The 23,070-nt window shown below is 47.5% G+C and overlaps 2 protein-coding genes across 4 annotated transcripts; one reads left to right on the top strand and one right to left on the bottom strand.

Moving 5' to 3' along the window:
- The first annotated feature begins 9,475 nt into the window (after positions 1-9,475).
- On the top strand, positions 9,476-12,324 carry LOC125520327. Of its 3 annotated transcripts, none has more exons than XM_048685235.1 (6): positions 9,476-9,748; positions 9,984-10,071; positions 10,291-10,463; positions 10,549-10,603; positions 10,681-10,733; positions 11,998-12,324. In XM_048685235.1, exons 1-5 carry the CDS (start codon positions 9,641-9,643, stop codon positions 10,695-10,697), a joined length of 441 nt encoding a protein of 146 aa, XP_048541192.1. In that variant the 5' UTR covers positions 9,476-9,640; the 3' UTR covers positions 10,698-10,733; positions 11,998-12,324. The 3 variants fall into 3 exon arrangements, with proteins under 3 accessions (XP_048541192.1, XP_048541179.1, XP_048541185.1); XM_048685222.1 differs by having other exon boundaries at positions 9,984-10,074; XM_048685228.1 differs by lacking the exon at positions 11,998-12,324 and having other exon boundaries at positions 9,984-10,074; positions 10,681-10,734.
- A 6,456-nt stretch (positions 12,325-18,780) lies between these two features.
- On the bottom strand, positions 18,781-22,615 carry LOC125520316 (rop guanine nucleotide exchange factor 7-like). Its single transcript, XM_048685214.1, has 7 exons — positions 21,953-22,615; positions 21,711-21,827; positions 21,450-21,604; positions 20,339-20,413; positions 19,958-20,248; positions 19,534-19,881; positions 18,781-19,455 (listed from the first exon to the last, which is right to left on the bottom strand). The coding sequence occupies exons 1-7, from the start codon at positions 22,230-22,232 to the stop codon at positions 19,030-19,032; spliced, it is 1,692 nt and encodes a 563-aa protein (XP_048541171.1). The 5' UTR covers positions 22,233-22,615; the 3' UTR covers positions 18,781-19,029.
- Positions 22,616-23,070: the final 455 nt, after the last annotated feature.

Here is a 23,070-nt window from a genome sequence, read left to right as displayed (position 1 = left end):
AACCTTCTGGATCACCGCACTCATGATAGTGCGGTGCTCCTCGTCGATGGAAGCGCTGCAAAGCGCTTCCAGCAGATTGTCCGGCGCCTCTGGATGGACAGAGGTCACCGGCACAGGCGTCTTGCCCCTCTTAGAAGGAGACCGCCTGCCCGAGCCTAGAACCGCTGGAGGTCCCGGCGCGGTGTTCGGCTGAGGGCCGAACTCGGAGCTCTCAGGGGCCCCGTCCCCTTGGCTCCCGGAGTCCGAAAGGTCACCTTGAGGCGCCTCCGGGACTGTCTCCCCTCGATCCGGTGCCTCTTGAGACAACACCTCGGCGTCGTCGGCAGGATGAGGGGAGGTGGCGGTCGGGACTGGATCGCTATCCATGTCCGACAAGCCTAAGGAGCCGTCTGATGATACATCGATACTGGCTCGTGGCGGCCTGCATAATTGCGTTCGGCGTTAGGGAAAGCAGTGCGACAAAGGAATCCTATGAGTTACTCTGGTATCCGAATACTTATGATCTCCCCGGGGGCTTGACCCTGGGCAACCACTCGTCTTCGCCCTCGTCGGCGGCGGTGGAACTGTCCGGAAGGAGAGTCCTTCCCTTCTTGGACCCTCCCGCCTCCCCAGTTGGGGCGGCCTTCCTTTTTTTGTCTCCCCCAGTCGGTGGGGGAGCATCTTCTTCTTCCTCTTCCTCGTCTTCAGGGGAAGAGTGCGCCGCAGAGTCATCGGACGGTGAGCCCGACGACGCCTGGCGTCGGGAACTCTTTCGGGTTCCCTTGGCCTTCTTGGTCTTCTCCGGCACCTTATAAGGTGCCGGAGTCAGCATCTTCACTAGAAGAGCGTCTGCGGGGCCTTCGGGCAAAGGATCCAGACAGTCGATCTGTCCGGCCATCTTCTGCCAGTCCTGTCAAAGGTACGGGAGTTTAGGTCCCGCATAGAGTCAATCTATATAAAAAATAAGTATGCTGTGAAAGGTAAAGCAGCTTACCGCACTGGCTTGGCGCTTCGCGATGAATCCGTGATCCTTAGTAATAGGGGGGGACCTCGGCACTTTTGAACAGCACCCTCCAAGCGTCTTCATGAGTCGTGTCGAAGAGCCTGTTCAGAGTTCGGTGCTGCGCCGGATTGAACTCCCACAAGTTGAAATCCCGTTGTTGGCACGGGAGTATCCGGCGGATGAGCATAACTTGGACTATGTTGACAAGCTTGAGCTTCTTGTCCACCATGTTTTGAATACATGTTTGGAGTCCGGTCAGCTCTTTCGAACTGCCCCAGGAGAGGCCCTTCTATTTCCAGGAGGTGAGCCGCATGGGGATGCCAGATCGGAACTCGGGGGCCGCTGCCCATGCAGGGTCGCGCGGCTCGGTGATATAGAACCATCCCGATTGCCACCCCTTTATGGTTTCCACAAAGGAGCCCTCGAGCCATGTTACGTTGGGCATCTTGCCCACCATGGCGCCTCCGCACTCCGCCTGGCGGCCGCCCACCACCTTCGGCTTGACATTGAAGGTCTTCAGCCATAAGCCGAAGTGGGGCTTGATGCGGAGGAAGGCCTCGCACACAATGATAAACGCCAAGATGTTGAGGATGAAGTTCGGGGCCAGATCGTGGAAATCCAGGCCGTAATAAAACATGAGCCCCCGGACGAAGGGATGGAGAGGGAATCCCAGTCCGCGGAGGAAATGGGTGAGGAATACTACCCTCTCATGGGGCCTGGGGGTGGGGATGAGCTGCCCCTCATCTGGGAGCCGATGCGCGATGTCGTCGGACAGGTATCCGGCTCTCCTCAGTTTCTTGATGTCTCCCTCCGTGACGGAGGAGACCACCACCTGCCTCCCGCTCCAGATATGATTGGAGAAGGTCTAGGTGGGAAGTGCGGACTTGGGCGCTAGAGCTCGAGTGTGTGAAGACGGATGGGTAAGGGAGGAAGAAGGCGTGGATAGAAAGGTGAATCCTTATCCCTTTATATGGGCGGACGAAACTAAGCGTCCCCACTTGCCTGGTAAAACTCGCTTATCCCCCAAGCGCCACAATTGATGGCGCGGTTGGGTTACCCATGCCCGTATTGATGAGAATCCCGTAATAAGGGGACACGATTTCTGCTTTGACAAGACGTGTCGAAAAACTGCCTCGCGTTATGTGCGGGGCTAGTTAAAAGAAACGGTTCGAATAATCACCGGGCCATGACGTAACGTCATGCTGCCAAAACAAGCCGGCAAATTAGATCTGCGAAAATATTATTCTCTCTACGGTGGAATGTGAAACTTATTTTGCAGGGTCAGACACTATCCTCGTATTCAAAATTCTTCTGTGATGTATTCGGAGAAGGAACCCGCCTTGCAATGCCGAAGACAATACTGCGCGCCGGACTCATCGTCATTGAAGCCTGGTTCAGGGGCTACTGAGGGAGTCCTGGATTAGGGGGTCTTCGGACAGCCGGACTATCTCCATTGGTCGGACTGTTAGACTATGAAGATACAAGATTGAAGACTTCGTCTCGTGTCCGGATGGGACTCTACTTAGCGTGGAAGGCAAACTAGGCAATACAGATATGGATATCTCCTCCTTTGTAACCGACCTTGTGTAACCCTAACCCTCTCTGGTGTCTATATAAACCGAAGGGTTTTAGTCCGTAGGACAACAATCATAACATACAATCATACCATAGGCTAGCTTCTAGGGTTTAGCATCTCTGATCTCGTGGTAGATCTACTCTTGTACTACCCATATCATCAATATTAATCAAGCAGGACGTAGGGTTTTACCTCCATCAAGAGGGTCCGAACCTAGGTAAAACTTCGTGTCCACTGCCTTCTGTTACCATCCGGTCTAGACGCACAGTTCGGAACCCCCTACCCGAGATCCGCCGGTTTTGATACCGACAAGGAGCGTTGTGCCCGCAGTGGGGAAGCCCAGCCGACGGCGAAGGACGTCGCCAAAGCCTGGGAGACGGTGTTCGCCTGGTTGGCCCGCCGCCGACGCTCGTCAACCTCACCGGCCCTGACGCCGACGACGGCAACGAGGACGCCTAGGGCAGTGTGCGCCTCGTTTTTTTGTTATATTTACTAATGTAATGTGGACTCTCACCGATCTTTATGGCTGGCATTATGTTTAATGAACGTTTTAGTTTTAAAATATTTCTGTTTTTTCATTTCTTTTCACACGCGCACAAAAAATGCGTTGAACCAGCGCTGGGCTTTAGCATCGACCCAAACACAAATCCAAATATGGGCGTCCACTAGGCTAATCTAAACGAACAAAAGACAGGCAAAATACGTGTTTGGATCGCCCGATTAAAGTTACTTTTTGGGACCAAATGAACATATTTTGCGGTTGAGGTCACGCGTTGTGCCGGCTCGTCCAGGACGATTTAGGATGGCTTCCGGACAGAGACGGGGATCATGGGATTTGGGCAACTTGGTCCCAACTCGTACTATGGCGACTGGCAGGTGACACAGCCTCGGGTCGTCTGAAACAGACCCACGAAAAGGAGGAGGCTACCACTGCTGAACCAGGCCATGGCCAAATCGCCGGACCCCCCACACCCACTCAACGTCGAGAATCCGGCCTTCCACAGCGTCAAGGGACGCCGCACTGCAGGGGTGCAAGTCCGAGTGATCCGCTCCACTTAGCAGCGATCACCAGTTTTTCAGCATGCCTCGCCTAAGCTACTAGTACCATATCTAGCTACGTTTGCTTATCTTTAGCTATAGTGTCTATCGATCAACTGCCAACAACCGACGATGAGCTCAGCCGTGGCCGTGATCAGCCCCCACCGGCGTCACGCCGGACATATCAGGATAACACCCCGGCGCATAAACTAGCTTATCCTCTCCTATCCCCTAAGCGCATCGCCCCCGCCTTTTTACCCAAACCAGATCAAGATCAGCTCCGGCTCCCTCGTGATCTGATACATATCCCGAATGGAAGCTTCTCCTCCCGATTTGGTGGTGGCGGAGCCAAATCCGAAATCCCTCTCTTGTCCGTGAAGCCACCGCGCCGCACGCAGCACAGCGGCGAGACAGAGACGGATGCCATAAAATATAATCGCGTCCACCTGCGGCCGCTTTGAAAAGGCAGGTGGATAAAAAGGGTGTGGGCACCTACGCCTCCTCGTCGTCGTCGTCGCGGCGGCGGCCGTCGTGGGCTCCTACTCTGCCCGCCTACTTGCCCGGGGAATATCGCGTCGGAGCAGACCAAACCAGGAAAGGGAGTGACGGGATAAGGGTCGACGACCTCGACGCCGACGTGAGTAAAATTATTGGTGCGCGCATGTGTGATGGGCGTGCGCTCTGGGCCGAGATATTCCCCGGGCCCGGCCGCGGGGATCACCCGCTCGCGATGATAATATCTGCGCTAGAGGTTGGAACCTTCCATTTTGCCCGGCGGACTGTTCGGCTTCCGTTGCGGTCTTGCTGGCCTTATCGGCCGGCCGGGATGAAGATGGAAGATGCCCGCGCGCGTACGTCGATGCCGACCGCGGCGTCCCCGCGTGCAACACGAACGGTGACGGCCGGCCAGGTGGGGATCGGAGCCGGATTGAGACGAGGGAATCGGCGGTGGGATGGTTCACGAGTTTGCGAAGCGGCGCTTCCTGATGGACGACTGGTCTCTTATGCTCGTGTGCTCATGTTATGCACAAGCAGAACAAAACTTCTCTGGTGAGGAATATGCAGGCTAGGTGATTGAAACGAAGCGGTTGCTTTTCCTGTGCAATGGACGCACGAGTTACCCATGTGAATGTTGCTTTTCTTTAGGATGCCATTTGAATGTTGCTAAAGATGCCTAAGGACTTTCAGATTTCTTGCATGCCAGATTTTCCATGAGACGATCGGCATCCGAAGCAATTCAATTAGTTGACCTTAGAGCATCTCCAATAGATGTTCCAAAATTTGGCGATTCAAAACTAAAAATGTAAAATTTGAACCGTCAAAAAGTGTGTTTTGGAGCTCCGAAAAAAGCTCAACTCCAACAAATGGTCCAAAAAAGCATCTCTAATAGATGGTCCAAAATGAAGATGTAAATTTCTTAAAACGACAACTACTAGTCCATTCAACATAGTTCAAACATCAAATTCAACATAATTTCATACATGAACTTCAACTACTACTAATTCAAACTACTATATAAACTACTCCTCATCGTCGGAGCAGCGGAACTGCGCCCAGAACTCCTCCTTCTCCGGGTCGTCGCCCCCCTCCTCCTCCTCCTCTGAGAAGTCTGCCCAGTCCTCCTCGGAAGAGGACTCGATGGGGATCACCGTCGAGGGACCGGCATCGTCCTCCTTCTTCACCCCTTTCTTCTTCTGCTCCGCCTCACGCTTTCAGTAGTACTCCAGCTCGGCTTGGACGTACTCCGGATGCTCCCGAGCAAACCTCGCCATCGCCTCCTCGTCGGTCTCGCCAGCACTGACGACAACCGACGGCTTCTTCGTCGTCTTCTTCTTCGTCGGGATCTCCTTCATCTTGATGCCCTGCAGCACAAGCATCTCCGCTTCCGCCCGACTCTTGATCTCTGGGAAGTTAAGGTGCTCCCGAGGCCTCTCGGCACGCCACACTGCCACGTCGTAGGCACGTGCGGCCTCGTGGGCGGAGGGGTACGTGCCAATCCACCAATGCCTCCCGGCGTCGGAGAACTCCACTCCGAAGTTACCGGAGGGTTTCTGCCTCATGCCGAAGAAGAACGACTTGCCCTTCGACGTCTTCTTCGGCACCGTCGGAGGGCGGCGAGAGCGGTGAAGCGGCGGCGACGTGTGGCCGAAGCGGTGGCGGACGGAGCCGGGCGGAGCTGCGGGGCGGCGGCTGCGTGCGGGGCGGTGGCGGACAGAGCCAGGGCGGGTCGGAGCTACGGCGGATGGGTCGGGGCCGGGCGGAGCTGCGGCGGGTCGGAGCTGCGGCGGACGGGGCGGGGCGAATGGGGCGGCGACGTGCGCTGCGGCCGCGGCCGGATCCACGGCGGGCGGGCGGCGGGGTGGCATGGAAACAGCGGCGGGGGCAGGGCGGGGCCGAATCTGATGCGGGCGGCATGCGGCGGGGTGGCGGCGGGGTATGGAGGCGGCGGGGCGGCGGCGGACGGGCGGAAAAGGAAAGAAACTGACGGTTGGGCGTTCGCGGGCGGCGGCTGGTTTTGGACCAGATGCACCTCGTGATGTAAGAGCATCTCCAATAGATGGTCCAAATGTAAAAGTAACTGACTTTTGGACCGTCTAAGGCCAAAAACGCATCTCCAACAGACGGTCCATATGTAAAAAAAATTGAACCGTGGCCTCCTCGTGAAGCTCGCGGTACAAATTTACATCACGAGGTGCATCTGGTCCAAAACCAGCCGTCACCCGCGAACGCCCAACCGCCAGTTCCTTTCCTTTTCCGCCCGCCCGCCCGTGACCTCCCGCCCGTCCGCCGCCTCCACACTCCGCCGCCGCCCCGCCGCACACCACCCGCGTCAGATCCGGCCCCGCGCCCGCCCCCCGCCGCTGTTTCCACGCCGCCCCGTCGCCCGCCCGCCGCGGATCCGGCCGCGGCCGCGGCGCACGCCGCCGCAGTTTCGCCCGGTCCGGCCCACCCGCCGTAGTTCCGACCCGCACCGGCTCCGTCCGCCACTGCCCCGCATGCCGCTGCCGCCCCGCAGCTTCGCCCCGCCCGGCTCCGTCCGCCATCGCCCCTCAACTCCGCCCCGCCCGGCTCCGTTCGCCACCACCCCGGTCGCACGCCGCCGCCGCTCCACCGCTCTCACCACTCTCCGATGGCGCCGAAGAAGACGTCGAAGGGCAAGTTGGGCTTCTTCGGCGTGAGGCAGAAGCCCTCCGATAACTTCGGAGTGTAGTTCTCCGACGCCGGGAGGCGTTGGTGGATCGTCACGTACCCCTCCGCCCATGAGGTCGCGCGTGCCTACGACGTGGCGGTGTGGCGTTCCGAGAGGCCTCGGGAGCACCTCAACTTCACAGAGATCGAGAGTCGGGCGGAAGCGGAGATGCTTGTGGCGTAGGGCATCAAGATGAAGGAGATCCCGGCGAAGAAGAAGACGACGAAGAAGCCATCGGTTGTCATCAGTGCCGGCGAGACCGGCGAGGAGGCGACGGCGAGGTTTGCTCGGGAGCATCCGGAGTACGTCCAGGCCGAGCTGGACTACTACTGAAAGTATGAGGCGGAGCAGAAGAAGAAGGGGGCAAATAAGGAGGACGAGGCCGGTCACTCGACGGTGATCCCCATCAAGTCCTCTTCCAAGGAGGACTGGGAAAACTTCTCGAAGGAGGAGGGAGGGGTGCGACGACCCAGAGAAGGAGGAGTTCTGGGCCAGTTCCGTAGCTCCAACGATGAGGAGTAGTTTATCTAGTAGTTTGAATAAGTAGTAGTTGAAGTTCATGTATGAAGCTATGTTGAATTTGATGTTTGAACTATGTTAAATGGACTAGTAGTTTGTCGTTTTAAGAAATTTACATCTTTATTTTGGGCCATCTATTGGAGTTGCTCTTTTGGACCATCAATTTGGACCATCTATTGGAGTTGAGCTTTTTTTAAGCTCCAAAACATACTTTTTGGCGGTCCAAATTTTAGATCTCCGGTTTTGGACCGCCAAATTTTGGACCATTTATTGGAGATGCTCTAAATTTGCACCGTGAGGTGTTGTATTTTACATCACGAGGAGGTCACGGTCCAAATTTTTTACATATGGACTGTCTGTTGGAGCTGCGTTTTTGGTCTCAGGCGGTCCAAAAGTTAGTTACTTTTACATTTGGACCATTTATTAGAGAAACTCTTAATCCATTGCTAAGGGCATCTCTACCGATTCCCTATCCCAATAAAGCGTTAGAGAAGGAAAATCGGGTTTTCCTTCGCACACAAAAAAAAACTAATTGAACCCCTAACACCGTTAGTGGAGGAAACAATTTACTCCACAACGACCGTGACTCTTAAATATACTCGGTCAATGGGCCTCGGAGTAAAAATTTCCCACCCCATTTTGCCTCCTCTTCCACCCCCGTCGTTGTCCAATCCCCACCGGCGCACACCCACCCTCAACCACACCCACTCCGCTCCATACCCTAGAGGTGTCGGCCTCCTCCCACCCCCATATGCCGCACAACGACATGTGGCCCTGGACATCCCGGAATAACACGAGCAACTGAGATTTAGGCCAAGGCGGTGCAAATGTCGTCTGGTCGATGACGCACGCGGGTGGGGGGGGGGGGCACCGGACCTCGACATCCCTAATAGTAAGGCAACACCGCAACTATTTTGTACGACATGCTGAAGGTACCCTCAAACGCCAACACGCCAAGGTGAGGAAGGGTAGACAAACGCCCCACGGCTGCGCCCTGAGCGCCACTATTTCCTCTTTCTCTGAATTTGCGTCGCAATGATACAATGACACGTGATCCAAAACACCATGGACAAACGGCACGAGTAACCAATATATAGGTCAAGGCAATAAAATGGCCCACATCAAATGCACATCTCAAGCATGGAAAACTCCATTTTTAGGGCGCTTATAAGTTCATGATATTTGGCACCTGTGGGGTGACTCCACTTCTGAAAAATGCAAAATTTGGGCGAAGCATGGTAGTGGAGACTTGGTAACCAAATCAAACTTCACGATTCATTTGCCATTCTTGTAGCACTAATTAGATGTCGGATCACATTTCTCAGATGTTTGGGCTATAGGGGCATCTATGGTAGACGTCCCGAGTCATGTGGAGTCGCGACGGAATTCAGAAATATCCAGACATACATTTGATGGTACAATCTTTTGGAATTACTAATCTTGATACATTAACTAAGTTTAGCATAAACCGAAGAAATAGTTTTCCCTTAGAAAGCTATGGTAATAGGCATGCGAATGGATCTTTGTTGTTGAGCTTTATGACCCAACTTAAATATCAAAATATCAATAGTTGTTTTGTTTTCAAATATTTGAACTATGATATTTCAAAAGCTAAAACATTTCATATTATTAAATTCAAAACTCTGAATTTAGTTTTGTTTAACTATAAAATTCCAAATGTAAATATTTGAAAACATGATTTCACTTTGATATCTAATAGTGGAACTTCAAATTCCAATAATTTTTTAAAACTTTTAAATGCATAATAGCTTATATAAAAAATTATAACTTTGATTATGTAATACTCTCTCCGTCCGAAAAAAATGACTCAAGTTTGTACTAATTTGAGTCACTTATTTTGAGACAGAGGGAATACAAAATTGTGGGTTTGTAACCACTCCTCAAATTCTCTTTGTCAAATCAAATGGTTGTTGCGAAAAACAACCTGTTGTAATCCTAGATGGAATTATATGATCAAGGTGGAATTGAGATTACCAATAGTATCTCCCAATGCTGCCTATGAGCATCTTCAAAATCAAAAGGAAAAAAATACCCTCAAAAAAGGCCAAAAATGCTGCCTAGGAAAGCAAATGGCACTCTTCCCGTCCGGCCCTTCTGTATCTTACGAAATAGCAGAGCAGGACTCTTCCCGCGAGCCTTTATAAGAGGCAAAGGGCAGATGGAGGCCGGAGCAGAGCGCCACGAGTCAAGCAGAGAAGTGCGAGCTCCTCCCTCCCCTCCGACCCACGCCACGCCGCCGCCGCCAATAACGACCAACTCACGTGCCCTATCCTTCTCCTCCCTTTTGTTCGTCTCCTCCTAAACCGCCGCCAGCATGGACGCCAAGAAGAGGTCGCCGCCCACCCCCGCGGCCGCCGGAGCCGCGCCGCCCGCGGCCAACGGGTACTTCAGCTCGGTCTTCTCCGCGTCGCCGTCGCCTGCGGTACCGTTTCTTCCCGCCGCCTGCTTTTACGATCTGTTAGTCGTGAATTGGGGACGTGATTCGGCGATTTTGATGTCTCGTTGTCTCCTGCCCGATTCTTTTTCCTCTTGAGTTCGTTACGCGGTTACTAATTTTGGGGCAGGTTTCGTGATCGGCGGGTTCTGTATGTTTTTTTGTTGTGATATCTGTTTGGGAGTACCTCTGATGCTGCTGCTGCTTTTGTTTGACCTGAAAGGCAAATCCAAGAGACGCCAGGCAGATGGACCTGTACACGATACTGAACAAGCAGAACCCCAAAGGGCAGAGTGGCGGGGGCATTGCAGGTAGTTGTGGGATATCCTGTCTACCCCCTGCATTGCTGGGCATATAATGTCAAATTTGTGAACACCGTGTAAGAAAAGGAGCTATTCTAAAGCATTAGCTGTATGAGTTCTTCTACTACTGATGTTGATAGTCATCTTAGCTTGACTGGGAATTTGGGCAGTTGATTGATATGTGATACATCAGTGAACTAACTGTGTAATTTTCAATTTGTATTCCAGATGCCAAATCCCAAGGCAGCCCTACCATAGGTCGTGTTGCTTACAAAGATGGAAAACAGTTTTATCCAAACGAGTCCTCGGAGTCACCTTACTTTGGCTCGTCTGTGCATTACGGTGGCCGGGACTTCTATGACAGCTCTCCACACAAGCAAGCCGATGAGTCATCCAGAAATGTACACTGAAACTGCATTGCAAATAATCAATCCCCTAGTTGATTATATTACTAATGTTTGAATGTTTCCAATATGTCCAATCCAGTATAAGGAGGATAATGCGGATGGCTCCCTGGCTACCAGAGGTGATTGGTGGCAAGGTATGGCATTTACTGCCCATTTGGATATTATCTAGAAATGATGAAACGCATACGTACTGACTATAATTTTCTGTCAGGTTCACTTTACTACTAAAAACACTTTGCAATGGACTCTCCTACTGTGAACAAGGTGCATATTTATAATCCCCCTGTTTTATTGTTTGATTTGTCTCAGTTTTGTGCCCTTATGTTGCTTGTGCTATGTCTGCAGCATTTCTTTTCTAGTTTGAACAGTGGTAGGTTAACAACAGTATCTGAAAGTGTAGTTACTTAGTCGTCAGTGCTTTGACAGAGTTAAGTTAAAACTGTTTTTCTCTGGGAGAACAGCTCACAAGGATGTTCTGCGTTTGTCACAAAATACTCCATCCGTCCCAAAATAAGTGTCTCAACTTTGTACTAAGCTTGAGACACTTGTTTTAGGACAGAGGGAGTGGGTGTAACAGAGAGCTGATTGTTTAGTCTTAGTCTTTTGTACAAGGTACACGAACTATGTATTATATAACATGAGAAGCTGCAATCAACTAAGGCTCATTCAGTTTTGTAATCTATGGGTGGACTGCCCTTAATCGTAACCTCCAACCCACTCTTGATCTCCTCTCGTTTCCTAGTACACACACATAATATGATTCATGGATATTATTATTTTTCTTTGTGTCGTTGTCACAGTTTTGGTGTCTAATTAGGTCCTGAAATCTGCACAAGATTTACTTGTTAGTTGTCACATCTGTGCGCACTGATTGCAGAGCAGTAGTGGTTGACATTGACAGCTCTCAGAGAAAAAATGATTGACTGTCCTGAATTGAAAGTCCAGTTAATCAGTAATTTACCTAACAGCCTTGTAACGACTGGCATCAACATCATTGTAGTGATGTGACCTATTATCCCGTCATGAGTGTTATCATATATTTGAGGTGTCATGTATTATGTGTTAATCTTTTGATAACCTTGTTATTAATATTGCTCCTACGTTTTGGCAATTTATCTCATGTTCATCATGACATGAATTTACTGTTTGTTGAGAGCTGGCAATGGTTAATCCTCAGTGCATTTCTAAGTTCACTTAACATGGCAACCGGTTGGCATTATATTATTTAGTTAATCCCCGAGTCTTTCACATAGGCCTCAATTAGTCTAGTGTCTGGTTGTTTTCTACATAGGTCTCACCAAATACAAGTTTTTCAGATTTCCATTGCCGGAAAATAGAGACCAAAAGTTGTTGCAGTTGTTTTACTTGTAAATGCATTCTTGTCTGTAGGAGGCTGTGCTAATACACATGCAACCTCTGTTACTCGTAGCTTGTTATGATTGTCCAGCTGAAACCTGTGTTGCTTTTAATGCATTATCATCGGCCTCATCCTTTACTAACATCGAATTAATTTGGTGGTTTTTTACAGGAATAAAAAGGAGTACGTCGAGCTGGTAGGCTGTAGAGTTGACATGAGTCATCAGGCATAAGAAAAGTCATAGTGGAACTACATCTGTTCTGTCGGTGGTGGCAGTATTTAGATGCATCACTCACCTAGGCAGATGTAGACGTACTATGTGTATCTTTTCTTTGCCTTACTAGATTTGAGTGATGAAATGTAATGGGACTGGCAGGGCAGCAGCAGGTAGGTCCTACAAAAAGTTGCTGCTATTTTGCAACTGACGAGATCACTTGCTGTATGCGTTATGTATCCTGGTTCGTGGTTGTGTTTTGGTAATATTTGGATTTGCACATCTGTTTCGGTCTACCATTTGTTTGCTGAGAGAACCATGGTATGAACTTGTGACAGTTATTTATAACCTGGTGCATTTCTTAAGCTTTTAGCCTCCTTCACACGGCACCCAGTTGGCATTCTACTACTATGTTCTTTCCTGTTTATATGGCTTGTATTCCTAGATTGTCAATTTAGTCAATGAAATAAAAGTTATATGCAGAAAAAGATATTAAACTGCCAAAACATCTTACATTTGTGAACAGAGGGAAAGGGGGTACCATTGAATTCATATATGAGTTATGTGCCAAAAGAAGAGTATCTTGTTAATCCTGGGCATTCTTGTATTCATAAATTATACGTACGTGTTTTTAGTTTTTGTCTCATATTACTAATATTCACGTTTCAGTTATTCTGAAATGTATTGCAACCAACGAGTAGGATGTCATCTAGTTGTGTATATGTGATGGGGCATTCCCTTGCCCGCCATAGTTTAAAAAACCAAACTGGTGATTGAACTGTTCATGTTATGACTGGTTGGAATAATACAGTATATATTAACTATATAATATATGGTAATGTAAGTACTATTTTATTTGCCTCAAAAGATAGTAGTACTAATAAATGGTCAAATATAAACGTTTGTCAACAAGGGGGCCCAGCTAAGCTGAGGACAGCTCTGGGCTACTACTCTCAATACTCCTGAATTTCTGAGTATTGAGAGTAGTAGCTCAGGGAGAGCGTAGCCAGCGCCCACACATACGTCCCTCGTCGTGGACCGGCCCAACATAGGAGGCAAGCAGCTTCCCCGCGGGTGCCGGTTTTTCAAAAACAAATATGGATTTAAAAAAGTTCACCAAATTAAAAAATGCTCACAAACTCAGAATAAGTTCATCAATTTTGCAAATTAAAAATATAAGAATTTGGGAAAATTCGTAGATTTTTTTTTAAAAAAATCATGGATTTGAAAAAAGACATCGGTCTTGAAAAAAAGTTCAAAATTTTGAAATAAGTTCATCAATTTTGAGAAGAAGGTTCATTAAATAAAAAAATTAGGGATTTTCAAGCAAATAATAATGAATTCAAAAATATTCACGAATTACCACAAAAATGTGCTTTCCAAAAAAATTATGTATTAAAAAATCACTTGATTTTGAAAAAAATATATGCAGATTTAAAAGAAAGTTCATCAATTTGAAATAAATTCATGAATTTGAAAAAAGTTCTCGGATTTTGAGAAAAAATGCGGATTTGGAAAGGTTCATCAATTTTAAAAAAGAGATCTCGGATTTTAAAAATGTCCCTTGATTTAAAAAAAATCACTAATTTTTTGGGGAATAAAGAAAAATGAAATAAAAACAAAAAAGGAACAAAAAATAGAAGACAATGAAAAAATAAAAGAAAAAGAAAAACCAAACATAAATGGTCCAGAAAAACCTAAACAAGAAAAAGAATAAAAACCCAACCGGAAGCTTCAAGAAACTTCCGAAAATCGGTTGGGAGAAGCTTCTGGAACCTTCCCAAAACCAGGAATAACTCTCTGTTGCAGCCTTATATTGGCTGGCCTGTTAGAATCGAAGGAAAGGAGGGGTGTGTGCACCTGTTTGCAGGATAGCTTGTAACGGGAGCTTAAGGCTTTGAATAGGCGTTGGGTGAATTTCTTGCAGAACCGTCGGTTCTAGTTTTTTCCGGCCTAACTGTTGGTCCGGTCGGGACACTTAATACAGTAGCTTGGCATGAAATTATTAGAACAACTCATATAAAGAGTTGCATACATTTCCTCTAGGCTAGTGAAGTGGCGATTGTAGATGAAAGATAGAGGGTGGGACACCTTACTAAGTTGGTAAACTTTTCTTATGTCAATACATTTTTTTGCTTCACACAATGTTATCCATCCCACTACAAAAACAATGTTATTCAAAGTTTCGAACATATAGGTCTACCTCCACGACTTACAAAACCTTGTATTTTAAAGTTTTGAAAAACATATAATATCCCAATCTTATCTTAGAGAATAAATGGTGTATAATTGTAAAATGTTCATGTTTTTTAAACGGCGTTTGTATGATAGTAGTTTGTTGCATAACTTAATTTATGATTATCTACACAATTACACATAATCATTTTGTTTTACAAAATCAATAAGTAGCACTTTTATCCCTTCTCTGTATACTATGTATATTAATTTGATTCAAATAAATACTCATTGCCAAAAATTGTTATGCATAACATTTATTTAAAAATAATCATTTTAAAAAAGATAATAGAAAATGAATTTTCTAGTCTACGTAAAAATAAAAAATGGTGCCCGTCCCTGCTATGTATAATCAGTCAATAATCCTCTACTTGCTCAACTGGGCCATTTGACAAATTACTTTTCCCTAACTAAGATTTGGATATCATGTCCTTCAGAACACTTCTTACTCCAAGTCCTATTCCTAGAGTTACAAATGCCAATGTATAAGATCTGTGGTTAAAATTGTCATGCATAAACGATCATTATTTTTTTGGAAAAAATTGAGTCCATCGAAGCCTACGTAGTAGAATCTCCCATAGACATGTGACGAATTAAAATACTAATATTGGTACTAAACTTTTTTATTTTTATCATCTTATAATCAAAATAAATTCATTTTAAAATAATTTTTTGCATAATTAGCAACATACAAATGTCGCTAAATATTAATTGTCTCATTTGTGATGCATTTTCAATTGTTATCGAAAAAATACAATTTACATTGTGGTAAATTTAAATTTTATTTCATAAGAGAACGCATGTTAGTTTTTCTTTTTCAAGACATTGCCAGAATCACTCTTTAGACCTGAACTCAGTAAATGTGAGAAAAAAATGACACACATTATTTTCTTACACTTGCACGAATTGTATTGTATATATGTTTATTTCTAAGTTCCTGTATATATTACAAACCTTATTATCTTTGTAGAGGCTTCTAGTGTAGGATTGCGTATAAGCAAATAGAAATTCTAGAATATATGACATGTTAATGTTGTGAGGAGGCTAAAATCAAATTATTGGCATGTTGCTTTATTAGGTTTTTTGTTGCCATATGTCTTTCACATGTTCTAGTGGGTTCGTTCGTTAACTATACTTGGTAACTAAATAGTATCATTTATAGTAAGCATAGACAAACATCGAAATGCCTCTGACTCAGTAGTAAGTTTGCACATATGTATATGATTTGATTACCTTATGTGCTCACCGCAATGTATGGGGTATCAAATACCATATACAAGTGGTCATGCCACTTTCCCAAACGAAGAATCACCTTGATTCCCGTAAAAAGGAATTATCTTACATATGTGCATGAAACTAAATACATAAATCATCTTTTAGGAATATAAAGCATAGTATCTAGCTAAGATAATCTTCATAGAGTTGTAGATTTGCTTGTTCCTACATGGATCCTTATGTGGACTAGCTTTCCTCCTATAAGAAGAGTCTTATTTTTTTCTAGATATGTAATAGGCCCTTGAAATAATAATTAGCAATGATGGTTACTATACTGCATAACTAGAATGTGCATAGGTACCTCTGTCCGGCTACGTGATCATCAATCCAACTAGGCGTCTTCCATCATGCTTGTAGTGTGGAGCAAGAGTACTGAAATGTAGTACATATGTATCGATCCAAATTGGGGTATTTGTACAAAACATGCATAAAAGCCCTATAACATTTTGCTAAAAAGCCCTATAATTGGCACTTCGGCTAAATTACATGCATGAAGTGATTACATAGCAACAGAGCCAAAACAAACAATCAAGCACGCCAAGGACCGTGTCACATATGCCAACACCAGCAAACCCTACACTCGATGCATTGTTTTTTTCATAGATTAGACTCGACATCATCAATGGTCAACAGTGGCAGCCCCTTGGTCATGATATCATCAAAGTATTGACCAATAGGAACCGGAGGGTTGCTTGGAAGATAAATTGCAAAGACATTGTCGTTGTACATGATCATTGCTTGTTCGATGCTAGAGTGCAACTCATTCAGAAGCTCGGTCCTCACAATGTGGAATGACATTGCATGACCAAGAGACAAGTGAGCCCCTGAGCAACGCATAGTAGTCATAGGTGGACCGTTGGGTGCAAGGTTAACCAATGTTAGTAATCGTCTGAGTATATGACAATGTCGTTGTATCATGAGCAACGTATGGTGAGGTCGTGACTCTCTGTGTGATTAGTGAATATGCTCAAGACCATGGTTTAATCAAAGGACTAGTTCCAAACCTTGTTGTATATTGATAGTACTTATGCAATGTGCAAAAGAACACCATCTTCATGTTGGAAGATGACCTTTGGAGTGCTACATGCATGAATTTTATTCTATCCATTTCTAGCAGCTTACTGGTTGAAGATAAAACTCATAAAAGTGAGATTTTCTAATGGCCAGGCAGTTGAGAGACGAGGAATGCACCTACATATCCAACTAAAAAACCCGGTTATTTTCCTCTTACACAGTTAGGCCTTCCTTTGAACTTTAAAAATATGAAGTAACCTTGGTTGGAAAGCCATAGAAAGTAGAAAACAATGTTGCTAGTGAATGTACTTATTGTGTTCGGTTGGTCGTGTAGTTCTACTAGTACTAATGTAGGCAATATATTCTTTCTTATGATCCCAAACACAGTTATTCATAGTATTAAATTTTTAGAATGTACCAGGTATGGACCGTATTAAAATTGGTTGTTGACTCGATACTAACTAGATAATACTCCTTGGCTTGCTCCGGGAATTTATAGCAATCAATCTTTCAAGAATAAAACTAGAATCATATCATAGAAAAATGATGTGGATGTCTTGCAGGTACCTGATGATGTGGAGGGGTGATAGCATGTGTGGTAAGGTGAGATGTATGCATGTTGATAGAAATACAAGCAGCATGGATCACCTACTTAGGTGTAGTAGAGATGAAAACACATGCATTCTTGTGGGAATTAATTGCAATTAGTTCATAAGGTTTGGCCATTGGTATTTAGATTAACAATATGAGAATTGAAACAAAAAAATGTGAGGTATTGTATTGTATAGTTGTAGAATATTTATTGAATATGGGTAGCATGCATGGTGCATGTTAAAGGTGGTTCTATTTTCATGCATGGTGACATAGTGAGTTGACATAATTGCATGTTGAGATAATTAGAGTTAGTGGGGATCAACTACTTAAGTATATAGGGTATGATGTCATTTCACATAAGGTCTTCGTTAATTAGCACTCGTATGCCACCGAAAAATAACACTTATATGATGGGTTGACTTTTAGATTAGCTATTAGGTTGATTTTGAGCATTTCATGCTTGCATATGTGGGATGGAGAGATGCACGGAATTGGGAATGGGAATAAAAGTCTACTCTAGTATTTGCTACATGTCGGCTTTTATTTCACTTCCTGCCCTCTCCTTCCCTCTCTTCTCTTCTCACCTATGTATTGGGATTTTGATGATGTGAAACACGCTACGACATGCCTAGTAGGAATTGGTATTGCTCTTATGGTCTCGTAGGCTCTGCTTTGGGAGCGGAGACTATGTATTGCTTATGCATGCACCGTCAGAATTGGCTGAACTTATGAGAATGAATTCAAATTAGACCTTGGTGTGGTTTATCTGGTTTGAGCATGGTGAAAAGCAAACAATAATCTATGTTTTCAAGGGATTATGCTTAGTGTTTCACTAATATTAGTATTGTTCTATTGTCACACATCAAAACCTTGGACAACACTTTAGAGATACTCATGTACAACACTTTCGAGTAGAAGTTAGCTAGTGGACCCTTGGTTACTCAGGTTTTTGGTTGTCCACGTGCATGGACGTGAGAATTCCCGAGGCCTCTTTGGTCCAAAGAATTTATAGAGAAATCTTGTAGCATATGACATATCACTGTATCTTTGTTACGATGCATATTATTATTTTTCCAGAAATTTATGCGGAATATCACGATGTTTGGACCGGAGTTTGTGTGGAACTGTGCATACATACATACTGCATTGCATTTTCTCTTACTATGCATATTACTTTTTTCTAGAATTTTATGGAACCTGTACGGTGTACAACCAGACTTTGCATCGCGAAACCCGGTTCGATATGCTGACATTTAGCCGTCGACGCAAATAATCAGCATGAGTTGCAGAGTTATGCTGGACGCGATTGTGTCGATCATTCGTACCGAGCTCCAATTTCACGGTGAAACTGGAGCCCGTGAGCCCGCGAGGCCATTTCAATGTAAGAAAACATCTTCCATTTGGATGCCCCGCCATTTGCAGAAAAAACAGTGCTATCTGGTTATCTGATTGAACATCACGCACTCCCGACATGGTACCTCCCAAACGTCTATGCGATGGCACTTCCAAGCAAGATTGTCAGAATCCTGATTTTGAATCAGATCAGAGTTTTGATGATAAGATCGCAAATAGTAGAATCTTAACTGTCAGGATCGTAGAAATATAGATTCTATAAACTAAAATTGTAGAATCAAAAAGGTTAGTTTGGATCATAAAGTTACAGAATTGTATAACAAGATCACGATTCTGACAACCTTACTTCCAAGTGCCAAAACATCACAAACCGAGGGCGGCAAACGGCCAAGCACCGCACTTACTACACTCACGCTTACTACACTACTAGTGAAAACCATGCACACATGATACACAAGGTAAAGTATGCACATGGACATGGACACATCGACCGTGGCCGACGGATCACTCGCGCAGGCTCACAGCTCCGTGCCCAACGGGGCGTCGAACACGGGGCTGGTGACCAGCATCCCCTTCACCTCCGGGCCGCCGCCGTGGTCCGCCAGCGCGGACCTCTTGGAGGCCCTGCCATGGTGCGCCCGCCTGTCGACCAGCAGCGCCCGCCCGATCTTGGACGGGCTGGACAGCTGCGCCGGCGAGAAGCTCGGCGTGACGTACGTCGTGCCCGAGGCGGGCACGGCGTACGCCGGCGACGGCGCCGTGGCAGCAGCCTTTTTGTTCTTGCAAGCGATCTTGCCGTCCTCTGCCACGCCGGCCGGGAGCTTCTGGTCTGCCTGCTTGCTCAGCTCGTCCACGTAGAGCAGGTCGTCGATCCGCGCGATGATGTTGGAGGCCAGGCTCTCCATGACCCGCGAGTAGCTCTCCAGGATCGATTTCCCCACATCCTGGTCATCAAAGTAAAATGTCACACCATCTCGTCGTTAAACGATGGAGATTATGTTGCTGTGACACCATTGGCAAACCTTGTTGTACTGGATCTTGCTCATGTCCAAGCTCGTCTGCGTCAGCCCGGGGAACCTCTGCTTCAGCGATATGAGGAGGCCCTCGGCGCGCTCGGCGAGCAGGTCGCCCCTCTTCTCCGTGTCCATGATCATGTCCTTGACCATGCCCCACGAGGATTTGGTGCCGGCCGACTTGGCAGCAGCGGTGCCCCTCCGGCGCCACACGTAGACGGCGGCCTCGACGCGGTTGGCGATCTCCACGGCCTGGTACTCCGACGACAGGTCCAGGCAGTCGAGGAGGCAGTCGGGGGAGAACTGCTCCGACGTGATGTACCGGTATATGATGTCCCCCAGCGTCGCACGCCCGTTCTGACACCCAAAGTGTTCGTCAGAAAACGCAAGCCAGGATTAAGAGAAAGCAGCGTGTGTGTGCCGTGTCGCGCACCTTCGGCAGCGAGTCGTGGTACGAGTCGGGGACGTCCATTTCGGCGAGGGCGTTGCTGTTGATGGCCATGGCGGCCTTGAGGATCTGGTTGGCGGCGTCGCGCTTGTGCTCGAGCTGCCTCCTCGTGGCGTCGCGGAGGCCGCCGGGGGGCACGCGGGGCACCGGCAGCCACCACTTCTCGTCGCGGCGGTGCGCCGGCCTCCTGAACGAGGCCGAGCCGTCGCAGTCCGGCGCGCATATCCCCTGGTCCACGTACCAGAACTCCGTGTCTCTGAAACTCTCCAGTGTTTCCTGCCATTGCCATTAGAGGGTCTGTCAGAAAGATGTTTCCCAGTTTGTTGGTCAGAAGAATCAACAAGTTTTTGTTGTTGTTGAACTCACAAGAAGCATGTGGTCTAGCTTCCGAAGCGCCGGCAGATTGATGTACAGGTCCGACCGTGGCCTGCTCGTCATGATCTGAAGTAGAAAATCCACCATAAGAGCCAAGCAGTTCACTAACATGGACTGTTTTTCAGGTAAAAGCACAAATTGCAATTTATGGCCAATCCTTCCAGCTAGTTGAATCAGATATTCTACACAATGTTCTACCTTTGGTAACTTCAGTGTTTACTTAGTAACAGGTGAGAAGGGCGCATATTGCAATGCATAGTTCAGAGCAATCATGTCTTGAGTTCATGATGAAATTAATTAGCAACATTCGGCACATAAGTTTGATCATTAGTGCACATCTTGGTAGGTAAAGTAGTAACGGATGCAACGTGCATGCAGCTGGTACTCCTACTTACAAGAGTATATTTGAAATTTGATGAAACGCGCAAAAGTGAAGGACCAAATGGACAGCACATTCATGTAGCCTTTACTCTTTGGACCTCAAAAACGCAACACCGCCCAACTGTTCTTACAATAAAAGGCTAAGGCTGGTTGTAATGGTAGTATCACAACTAGTATCATGCATGCCAACTATGCAATTTTGATGAGGTGTCATAGCATTAAATGAAGAAAAAGAGGATGGAGTATCATATCATGATACGGTATCATAATAAGTGCTATGTTACTTTGTGTCATGCATGACAACAAATAGAGTACTACATGATACTAATATATGATATTATGCATTAGAGAGATAGTATCATACACTACTAGTAGTACTCCTATATGATACTCCCCATTACAACCAGCCATGTATACTTAAAGGCTATTTGGAGTGGTCCGTGCCCAAGTTAAATTCGAGTTATTACTGGATTTGCGCTCCATTAGGGCATCCGTAGAGCACATAATTAAGTCTGTACTTGCTCATGAACAACAACACTGGAGCGCTACTAATGTCTACGCCAACATTTAGTGTGTTAGGAACTTTTAACAGCAATTCTACAAGCATTTCATTCATGAGGATCAATAGTGCTCCAGTGTTACTAACTGAATTATACTGTAATAAAACATCCACCGGTTTACATGAGTAAGATTGTGGCAGTATAAGTTGGTTTTCAGTTACCTCAAGCCTTGTTCCGTCAGGGAAGGTCTGCCATGTGGGCACGAGCTCGACGATGTGGTCGCTGACGCAGAGCAGCCAGTCCATCTCCCGCCGCCACATCGCCTTCTTCTCCGGCAGCAGCGGCTCCAGCCTCCACAGCTGCCCGAATATGGTCGCTGCAGCCCGAAGAACGCGTCAGAATTCATTCTTTGTCCCCATCTCTCCGCTAACGACACTGCACAGCGAACCGGGCAGGCCCAGAAGAAAGCAGAATGTGCTCACCGCAGAGGTTGGTGATGGCGTTGGAGATGGCGAGCGCGGTGCAGACGCCCTTGCCGCTCCCGGACATGTCCTCGCCCAGCAGCAGCTTGGAGAACCTCTCCTTCATCAGCTCCACCTCTGCAGCCACCCAAATTCGCGCGCCGCACGGTCAGCGAGGCCGCGCCCTGACTCACTCCACCTTACGAAAGCAAGCAAGGAATCTGTCGTGTAGCACTCGGCTAGTAGCACTAGCAAGCACGCACCTGGGGCTCTGTGCCTCTCGGCGAGCGGCGGGATCTCCTTGCCGGGCGCGGGCGGCCCGGGCTTGGCCATGGCGTCGTCGGTGACGCAGGTCTTGATGGCCACCTGCTGCCACTCGTCGGGCGGGGAGTAGGAGTCGGTGGAGGCGGCGACGGAGCTGGCGCTGGAGCTGCTCCCGCGGCGGCACTCCTCCGACTCCGCCGTCAGCGTCTCGCTCGCCGCCATCCCCTCCTCCTCCTCCTCTTCCTCCTCGGCCGCGCCTCCTCCTCCCCCTCTCGCCATCGTCAAATTCTACCGAGGAGCAAGCACAGTATGCGGCTGCAACGAGGCAGTGACGGGGACTGCTCCTACTACGGGATTGATTGGTGGCGCCTCGGGCAGAGCGGGGCGGAGCAGGGCCGTGTTCTTGCGGGGTAATTGCATGAGACGGCGAGGGAGGGGGGAGTATAAAGGCTTAAAAGAGGTGAAAGGAAGAGAGAAGGACAGCGGAGGGAGGGAGGGAGGAGGAGTGACCGTTGGGGTTTTGAGTTGTGTTGGTGGGATTCTCGGTGGGCGGCAGGCAGCGGTCAGTGAGACTGCGACGGTGAGTGAGAGTAACAAAACAATAGGACGCGCGCCGTGGCAGCTACGCCCGGCGGTGGTCCGGCGTCTCGGCTGGCTGCTTTCTCTCTACGTATCTATCTCTCTCCCTGCCATCGCCTTCTTTTGCCGTTGTGCGCTGTCGAGGGCTGGTCTGGGCATGTGGGTGGGTGCGAGGGAGGGAAGGTGGATACAAAAATTGGTCGCAGGGTTTGCACGTTAGAAATCTGGAGTGCGGGTGCCGGCCGTTTGATGATTCCTCGTTGCGTCTCGGATGGCTATGGTTGTTTAGTGGCCGTTGAACGTGGTGCTCAAACGGTCAATTTCTTTGTCTATTGGTGGCGGGCTGGGCGCGTTCATTGATTTACATGTTATATATGCCGGTTATATGGACGGTGATGCTTTCTTTGAGAAACGCCGAGTACACACACATCACAACTTTTTTTAGGCTGTCCTAAGACTTTTTTTTTTCTTGTCTTATCTTTTTGGCATTTAGACTATCCTAAGTCAAGGTGGCTCAAGCAGCAGTCATCTCCTGGGT

This window comes from Triticum urartu, chromosome 1 (assembly GCF_003073215.2).
Source record: "Triticum urartu cultivar G1812 chromosome 1, Tu2.1, whole genome shotgun sequence".
NCBI classification, from domain to species: Eukaryota; Viridiplantae; Streptophyta; class Magnoliopsida; order Poales; family Poaceae; genus Triticum; species Triticum urartu.
This window is presented reverse-complemented; position numbering and strand designations above follow the sequence as displayed.

Excerpts from the sequence above, each read along its gene's own strand:
- LOC125520316 (XM_048685214.1), bottom strand. The coding sequence starts at position 22,232 with ATGGCGAGAGGGGGAGGAGGAGGCGCGGCCGAGGAGGAAGAGGAGGAG. Across the intron at positions 21,605-21,710 it reads CGCCATCACCAACCTCTGCG|CGACCATATTCGGGCAGCTG; the intron begins GTGAGCACATTC and ends TTCGGGCTGCAG. Across the intron at positions 19,882-19,957 it reads ACCACGACTCGCTGCCGAAG|AACGGGCGTGCGACGCTGGG; the intron begins GTGCGCGACACG and ends TTTGGGTGTCAG.
- LOC125520327 (XM_048685222.1), top strand. The coding sequence starts at position 9,641 with ATGGACGCCAAGAAGAGGTCGCCGCCCACCCCCGCGGCCGCCGGAGCC. Across the intron at positions 9,749-9,983 it reads CCGCGTCGCCGTCGCCTGCG|GCAAATCCAAGAGACGCCAG; the intron begins GTACCGTTTCTT and ends TTGACCTGAAAG. Across the intron at positions 10,464-10,548 it reads CCGATGAGTCATCCAGAAAT|TATAAGGAGGATAATGCGGA; the intron begins GTACACTGAAAC and ends TGTCCAATCCAG.